The 9,131-nt window shown below is 43.1% G+C and overlaps 1 protein-coding gene across 1 annotated transcript; it reads left to right on the top strand.

The window, feature by feature from the left end:
- The first annotated feature begins 7,906 nt into the window (after positions 1-7,906).
- On the top strand, positions 7,907-8,839 carry LOC129339618 (olfactory receptor 4D5-like). The gene has a single exon (XM_054994199.1). It carries the CDS (start codon positions 7,907-7,909, stop codon positions 8,837-8,839), a length of 933 nt encoding a protein of 310 aa, XP_054850174.1.
- The last annotated feature ends 292 nt before the right edge of the window (positions 8,840-9,131 follow it).

Genomic DNA, 9,131 nt, shown 5'->3' on the forward strand with positions numbered 1-9,131 from the left:
ACAAGCAGTAAAACAATACAATATACTTAATGATGATGATGATGATGATGATGATGATGATGATGATGATGATGATGATGATGATGATGATGATGATGATGACAATGTTTATTGCTTTTCCGGTCTAAGCCATAAGCCATACAAACACCAACAAAATACGATACACTTCCCAAAGGCTCCAGTCTTCAAAGTCTGGATTGGGGTGGAAGTTACTTTCAGTTTTAAAAAGGGGAAAGTGAAATGGACAAATAGGTCTCAGTAGAAAGGGATGGCCACAGTTTAGGGGCCTCAGCAGAAGAGGCCCTGCTCCTACAAGTGAGAGCTTCAACCAAACATGGCAGGCATTTCCATCCTCTGACGCTGATCTTGATGTTAAGAAGAGATCAAGACACGACACTTCGTTTCAAAAGCTGATTTTATAGCTGGTGTGCCCTGGATCTTTAGGAGGACTGTGAAATGTAAGAAGTCATTAAGTGAACTGTTTCAGCCGGCCTTCCTCCACCTGCAATATGGAATGAGTAATACTGGCCTGCCTTACAGGATTGTTACAAGTATTAGTGTGGTACACTATGAACACTTAAAAGTATCATATGAATGCTGGAGGCCAAAAGGGGATGTGGGGGGGGGGGATCACAGACCCAGGGCTTTTTTTCAGCTGGAACGTGGTGGAACGGAGTTCTGGCCCCGCTTCAGAATAGTCCCAGGGCCGGTGGCCCCGCCCCCTGATCTCCAGACAGAAGGGAGTTTAGATTCCCCTCTGCGCCATGCAGTGCGGAGGGCAATCTAAACTCCCCTCTGTCTGGAGATCAGGGGGCGGGACCACCAGCCATGTGACCATTTTTGCCGAGGGTGATTTAAACTTTAAAAAACTCCCCTCTTGTTCCGGCTGAACCAAAGGGACGTCATTGTGCGGTCCTGAGTTCCACCACTGAGTTCCACCACCTCTTTTCCCAGAAAAAAAGCCCTGCACACACCTATCTCTGCAAAAGGTAAATAGCACGTGCAAGGAGTTCTGATTCAGATGGGGGCCACACATGAAAGGAAGGAGGGATTTAACCCTCCAACTGGGTGAGGATTCCCTAATCAAAGCACTGAGTGTTTACAGTTCTAAAGGGAAAAAGGGATGGGACTTTTTAAAGAAAAAGACTCTTTTCCCCCCTTAAAAAGGTAATGATGGTACCTGTCCTTATGTATCATGACAGTGCCTGGCATGCCATTTATTGAAACCTCATAGAGGTCGAAGGATTAAATCTGCTTGCCTCTTCCAGCATGGTCTTGACCACAAAGACATGAGGGATTCAACATGTCAGTTCTGGCTTGGCTTGCCAACCTCCAGGTGGGGACTGGAGTTCTCCCAGAATTACAACTGATCTGCAGACTTCGGAGATCAGTTCCCCTAGAGAAAGTCGCAGCTTCAGACGGCAGGCTCTGTGGTATACTGTAGATTCTAGGGGGAATTCCTCCACAGATACCACTCCCAAATATCCAGGGATTTCTCAGGCCAGAGTTGGCAACCCTAGTATTGGCCTCATTATCATAGCTGCTGAGTTGTTCCATCAAACTGCAGCATCTGCAGCATCTGCAGAAATATCTGTCTAGTTTCCACTCTTTCGGGATGCAGGTCCCTCTTAATTTTTGCTTAAAGTTCTCATGTTCTGGGTGAGTGAAAACCTAAGAGCAATTGCTATTTTAATGTTGCTGATCATTTTCCTCTTGCTACTAGACTGGTCAGACACTTTTAACTTACATGGATTTCACTGTAAACTCCTTTCCTCTTGATTGTATATCACTTTAATAACCCTGAAAAGTGTAAAAGAAGAGTATAAATGTTTGGTGGTGATGGAGAATGCCCTCTAGTCATTGCTGACTTATGGTGACCCCTGGTAGGGTTTTCATGGCAAAAGACTGACAGAGGTGCCAACCGCCAGGTTTTGTAGAAGTTTTGTAGAAGTAAACAAGTAATAATTGTGCCCTGAATTCTATAGGACCATAATGGTAGCCCTAAAATATCAAATCAAAATAGTTGGGAATATCAAAGAGATTCAGTAAGGATTACTGGAGCCACACTAATATCTGGGAGACACAGATTCAAAATCCTCTTCTGCCATGGAAACTTGCTTAGTGATCCTGGACGTGTCACTCTGTCCCAGCTGAGCCTACCTCAGAGGGTGGTTGTTATGATGATAAAATGAACAAGGGGGAGAATGATATTATATACTGCTTTGGGGCCTCACTGGGAAAGAAGCAAGGTATAAACTGTAAAGAAATCCACCCAACGGTAGCATCGAGCATTAGGAAACCCACTTTCTGATTTTGTGAGTTGGGAACATATAGATGCTGCCTTCCAAGCTGTGTAACCCTTCAGTTTTGTAGACTATATTAAAAGCAGGGCTTTTTTTGAGCCGGAACACCCCAGTATGGCATTCCAGCACCTCTTTAAAAAAAACCTGTCAGGGTTAGAATGTTCTTCCTGTGTGTGTAACCAAAGGGACTCCATATTAATTCTTTCAGTATTCTAAGTGCTTTATTCACAGGTGCCAAGACGTTCCAAGCAGCTGTCTCACAGAAGAGGATTGTTTTGGCTATCGCTTTTCCAGCCTTGGGAAACTTTCGCTTTCTCAGCTTCAAAGGGATTGTTTTGAGAACTATGGGGGGAGGTTGGGTCTGCTGGGGTTTGATACTTTGTACCTTATGCTTTGCCTGTCATTCGTAACAATACACGTGTACCAGCCTGGATATTGCATCTGGGCCAGTGGACTATAATGATTGCTTTTTCAGTAAATCTTTTTGGAAACAACGGACTCTTGTCTGATTGCAGAAGGTAGTCTGTATTACAATTATTATTTAGCCACAGATCTGACAAAGCCCACATGACTGGTGACAGCTTCAGTGGAGGTGCATAAGAAGAGGTGGTCCCACAGTTGTGAAGGGCTTTAACTGACGTGCAGCTAATAGAGCGCCTGCAGAATGTGAGTAATATGCATGTTCCACCTAGCCCCTGATAAAAATAAACTGTGTGGTTCGGCACCAACTGTAGTCTCTGAGATGACTTTGAGGCTAGACCTGAGTATAGTGCATTACAGTAATCTAGTCTCGGTGTCACTATGGCATGGATCCAAGTGAAGGGAACAAAATAACAAGGGAACAAAATATCAAGGGATCCAGGTGGCCAAATTGGCTGTATCCAGGTAGGGTGATATCATGCAGGGTGAATGTAGCATAAGCTTTCGAGAACCACGGCATCTGATGAAGAGAGCGCAATCCTAAAAAGAGTTATTCCAGTCTAAGCCCATTTAATTAAATGGGCTTAGATTGGAGTAACTCCTCTTTGGCTTGCACTGTGTATGTATTGGACATAGTAGTATAGTCCACAGTCCATTCTCCTTTTAAAGAACAGGTATTCCCAGAGATCTTTGCTTGAGAGACAGGATCAAACAGTGCATCTGAAAGTGATTGAAACATACAGCGTTGATAGCATCAGTTCCCATCATACAAAGCTCTCTGCTCTTCTATGCAAGGGCTCTTGGAATGTGAACTTTCCTCCTCTATTCCCTTGAGGATGCTCGTATGAGTTTTTGCTCCCATTACTAGGCTATAAAAGAACAGTCAATGTTCACATTTTAATAATTCCCTTTGCTGCATAGCCTCTGAACATCACATCACCAACTTCTGCCCTTTCTCTGCCTCAGAACTGATACAGCAACAACCCTTTGGTTCACATCAGAATATACACATGATGGATTTGTTTTATGGTGCGCTGTCTGGAACCTTCAGAAATCCGGTGGCTTCGTGATTCTATGTCAGTCTATACAAGCTAGAATGGAAGCCACCAGAATTGTGGAAGCTAGAAGACTGAAAGTCTTGTCATGGACTGCTGGACAGTTCCTGATAGACCAGCTAGTTGCTGATATTATTGCCAAAAATGTTAGATGTGGTGGACTTTTCTCTGAACCAGCAGAGAGGTTCTGTGTTCTTAAGCAAGAATGCCTACTCAGGAATTGGATCATCTAACACAAATAATTGTAATTGAGATGTTAAGAGAAACTGAATCTGCACTTTCACTTAGTAAATACTCCAAACACATTTGGAGGACCACGGAGAGGCCAGCAGACCACGTATAACTGAACCTACTCCACACCTGCATTAATGGAATGGACATCTACAAATGGACACCCTGTGTGTGGCCAGCAAGGTAAGGGGAAACGAATCAAAGCTAGTTTCAGGTGGGTAGCTGTGTTGGTCTGCAGTAGAAGAGCAAGATTCAAGTCCAGTAGCATTTTAAAGACTAGCAAGATTTCTAGGGTATAAGGTTTCGGGAGTCAAATCTCTCTTCATTGGGTACCTCATCAGATATCTGACAAAAGGAGCTTTGACTCTCAAAAGCTTATGCTCTTGAAACCTTGTTGATGCTTGAGGTGCCACTGGACTTGAATCTTGCTAGACAAAGCTAGAGAGTTGTAGATTCGTTCAGAACCGCGGTGAGTGATGTGCGCAGCTCCAGATGGATGGAAGCACAAATGTTTTGTGTCTCTTTTGAAAGGCAAAAAGACAATGGAAGAAAGATGGATGGAAGGGATAGACGGGGGCTAGAACAAAAAGAGAGATGTAACATTGTGGCTAAAAAAAGGAGCTGGGGTCTGGGAGGAACCCAGTTCTCCTCTTGCCTGAAGGTGACTTTAAGCAAGCCTCCTTATCTCAGTCTCAACCATCTGTAATACGAAATTAATAATACCAGCCAACCTTACAGAACTGTTGTAAAGATTGCAACAAAATGATGTTCTAACCAGAGAAATCTTCCCACCTCTCAGATCCTGTTATCTTTGTTTCAGTCTATCCATCTAGACAGAAGTCAGATGAAAGATTTGTTTTCGGTCACAGGCAGAGAAATCCTAAACTTTGGTTGTTGATGGTGCATCACTGATCCTGGGTTGGTCTGGATGTAGCTTCATGTTACTCTCCTGGATCTGCATCTCCTGGATCAGCATTATACCATAGCGAGGCTTGCAACGCAATCCTAAAAATAGTTTCCTGGGATTAAACCCCATTGAATAGAGTGTTCAGGATTGCTCTCTTAATTGCTGTCCAAACTAATTTAGAGACTGGCTTTAGGACTGTGCTGTCAATATCTGCCTTTCAACAGATTAGTTGGTCAAATATCATCAGTTTTAATCTGAATGTAACAAGAACCTTAATAGGAGTGCCTTTTTCCATGTCAGACAATGTACATTTTGAAAGTAAGAACTGCTGGTCATGGTTAGAAGGCAAGGTGATTTTAAGTAATTTCCCTATAATGACACTTTAGACATGATATTCCAAACAGTAAAGAAGAATGTCCTTAATAATTAACACCATGGATTTTTATTAAGATACAGAAAAATTGCCCTTGCTCAGTGATTAAACTGATGGAAGGTTTATGTTCCTACGTGTCTGTATGTCCTTTTTGTTTTCTTTGAACAAGTTTTATGAGAATGTGGGTTGAACTCTATAAAAATATTGTTGCTGTTGTTTTGTTAGTATTAACCTGGGTTACATAATTGTTCTTTATAACTACATGTATGATCCACTCGAGCAGAAGGACAATTTCCCTTCTGTATTTTTGGGGTGCATTTTTTTAAAATTCATGAGGATCCTGAAAAAACATGAAGAGACCATGATACTTTAATGTTCTTGATTTCTCACAAAGTTTCCTGAGAGGTTTCCTCTTCCCCCTCCCCTGGCTGAACCTTCAAAATGCTCCCTAAACTCCTCTGGGCCCAATCCACCACCAGTCTAACAGGTAGGTAGCTAAATGCACAAGAAAGCAGGTGAGTCATTCATTCTTGTTCTGGTTTCCCATTGCAAGCAATTTGCTACAGAATAGACTGCATCCTCAAAAGGCTGAGTGAATCTAGCAAATATCATGCCTGTGTAAAAGGCTCCATACATACTCAGATCTACTAAACTGGATCAGGAAGTCTGAGGCCCAAACCCTGCTTGAAGATTAGGTGAGACAAGTGGGAGACCCACAAGAACTTGTAGGAGGGGGTCTCATTTTCCTCTCCTCCCCCCATGTTCTCTTTCCCTTCCTGGCCCCCATAGCCTCTCCCCTTTTCCCACTTCCTTCCTTCCCTCCTTCCCACCCACCTTTGTCTTCCCCACTGCCTTCACCTTTCTCCCTCCCCCCAAGCAGTTTCTTGAGTCAAATCCAACTAACTAATATGAAGCAGCTCCCAGAAATTCAATCAAATAATAAAGACTTGTGCAGAAATACCCTCCACCCTAGAATTCACACTGATATTTCAAAAATTGGGACTGTACTCTGTCTATGACCTGGAGGCTGCCTGCAGGTTCGTATCACAAAAGAAGGAAAGCTGCTACAGGATGAGTCACCAATCTGCTCCAATATGGAGCACTTCAATGCTTAGTTATGCATATGGCTCTGGCCAGAATGAGACAAACAGTTTACCATTAACACGTAATGGAACGGAGGCAAGGAGGCTATATTGTCTTTCCTTCCTTTTGTGGCAGGAAGATCAGGCAGAACCAGATGAGGACAGACTCAAAGGTGAGATTTTAAATTCTCCAGACACAAGGAAAAGCTGTCTTGCACTGACTCCTGCTGTAGCCAAGGATGAAACCTTTACATTAGGACTGCATCTTGACCATATGTCAAAAGTTAATGGGGAGAAGTCCCATCTATGAGAACTATGGTAATGTGTTTTTTTAAGCTGCAATATTTAGAGATAGTAGCGTAAGCTAATTCTAACATCAGGGTTAAGGTCAGAAAACCATGTGTATTCACCATTTCTTTATATCCTTGCTCAGTCTGATGCATGTACAGACCATGTGTACTCTTTTTATTTGTTTATTAAACCTTCTTGTATTCTGAATGCACAGAGCCTGCCATTGTGCTTACACCATGCCTATCCAATAATCAATAAAGTGGAAGGGCAGCAGCTGAGCTCACCATCCCCAACGTTTGAAAGTGCAAAAAGTGCAATAGATCATCTTCACACTAGCTAGCCCGAACAAAGTGGGAGACAACTAGGTGGAGCTTTTAAATGACAATGCAGTAAAGAATGCTGGATATAGAAATCCTTCCAGCAGGCAATACTCTTTCAGATGAGTTGTTGCCAGTAGTTACTATCCAGGGCAAATTTGATAGCTCCTGGGGCTATAAGGAAGGATTGCATTGCTGGTAAAAACACAAGATGACCATAGGGCTTAAGTGATCTCCCAGACTGTAGTGGAAATAGCCTTGTGCTCCTTCCTCTCTGGAAATAGAAAATTGTTGGAGGATAAACTTGTAATATGCTTGGTTAGATGTTTATGTACTATATTTTAATGTTTCCATTTTTATTATATGTTTTTATTTGACAAATCATGTTTTGCATCATAACAGATTCCCTAACAAAGCTTTTGAGAAAACACATAGGGATCTACAAAACTTCTATTCTATCTATTCACCTTGCACTTGGTTCTTTTTTGCTTCTGCATTTTGGTGGGGCCATTTTTTTCTCTAGTATTGTTGGTACTATCAAAATGGAGATCTATTGCTATGCTGCAGTTATCTTTTATAAGTTACAGGACAAAGATGCTAATATTCACTGGTTTATCAAAGTAGGAATGCACACCTTATTAATACATAGTTGATTCATGCATAGTAAAGCAAACTGCATTGACATCATACACTTCTGACGCCTGCTTACATTCAGCTTAATACTTTATCACAAGAGAGGCACAGAAGGGGGAAAACAGCAACACCATGGTCATTTCTACATGTTCTTAAAAGGACAGCCCACTCACCAAATGTTGGCGGCTTTCCCCCTTGACTCCAGACAATGTTGTACCGTTCAGAAGCAATATTTCTCCTCAATCTCTGTTATAATTTTTCCCAGTGTCCATCCATGAGGCCTAAGCTAACCTGATGGAACCAGAGAACCATACCACAGTGACTGAGTTTATCCTGCTGGGGTTGGCCACCAATCCAGAGGTGAAACTTCTCCTGTTTGCAGTCTTCTTGGCTATATACACCACAACTATGATAGGCAACCTTTTGATCGCAAGCCTCGTGGCTTCTGAACCTCTCCTCCACACTCCTATGTACTTCCTGTTGGGAAATCTCTCTTTCTTGGATTTCTGCTACGCCACCATCACTGCTCCCAAGATGCTGGTTGGCTTCCTGTCAAGGACCAACACCATCACATATGGAGGCTGTGTTTCCCAGATCTTCTTCTTCCACTTCATTGGAGGCATCAAGATCTTTCTCCTAACCATCATGGCCTATGATCGCTATGTTGCCATCTTCTACCCATTGCGCTACATGGCCATCATGAATGGGACCACTTGTGGTGGGCTGGTATGGGCCTCTTGGATTGGTGGTTTTGTCCACTCCATCGTGCAAGTGGCCATTGTTGTCCAGTTGCCCTTTTGTGGCCCCAATGTTTTGGATAACTTCTACTGCGATGTGCCCCAGGTGGTCAAACTGGCTTGCACAAACACTTTTGTGGTGGAGCTGCTCATGGTCTCCAACAATGGACTGGTGACCTTGATGTGCTTTGTGGTGTTGCTGGTGTCATACTCCATCCTCCTGGCCAAGCTGAGAGCAGGTTCTGCCCCAGGCCGGAGCAAGGCTCTGTCTACCTGTGCTTCCCACATCACCGTGGTGACCCTGATTTTTGGGCCTTGCATCTATATTTACACACGTCCCTTCCGCAGCTTCCCGATGGACAAAGCCGTCGCTGTTCTCTACACTCTCATCACGCCGGTCCTGAACCCTTTTATTTACACTCTGAGGAACAAAGATTTCAAAAGTGCCCTAGAAAAGCTCAAAGGAAAGATGCCCAAATTAACTCTCTGATTCTGGTGTACATGTTTGCTTCTTGTTTAAGTTCATTATGACAGACAGTCTTGTGAAGTTAGTTAAATGTTGGATTGCAACTGGGGAGCCCCAAGTATGGCACTTCTGCCATGGAAGCTCACTGGTTGACGTTAGAGAGGTCACTCTCTCCGTCTGCATCACCTACTTCACAGAGTTGTTGTGAGGATAAAATGGAGGGGAGAACAACGTTGTAAGCGGCTTTCGATCCCCACCAGGGAGATAAGCAGGATATAAATATTTAAATAAATAAAATAGAAGTGCTCAGCGGAAT

Source organism: Eublepharis macularius, chromosome 12 (assembly GCF_028583425.1).
Source record: "Eublepharis macularius isolate TG4126 chromosome 12, MPM_Emac_v1.0, whole genome shotgun sequence".
NCBI lineage: Eukaryota > Metazoa > Chordata > Lepidosauria > Squamata > Eublepharidae > Eublepharis > Eublepharis macularius.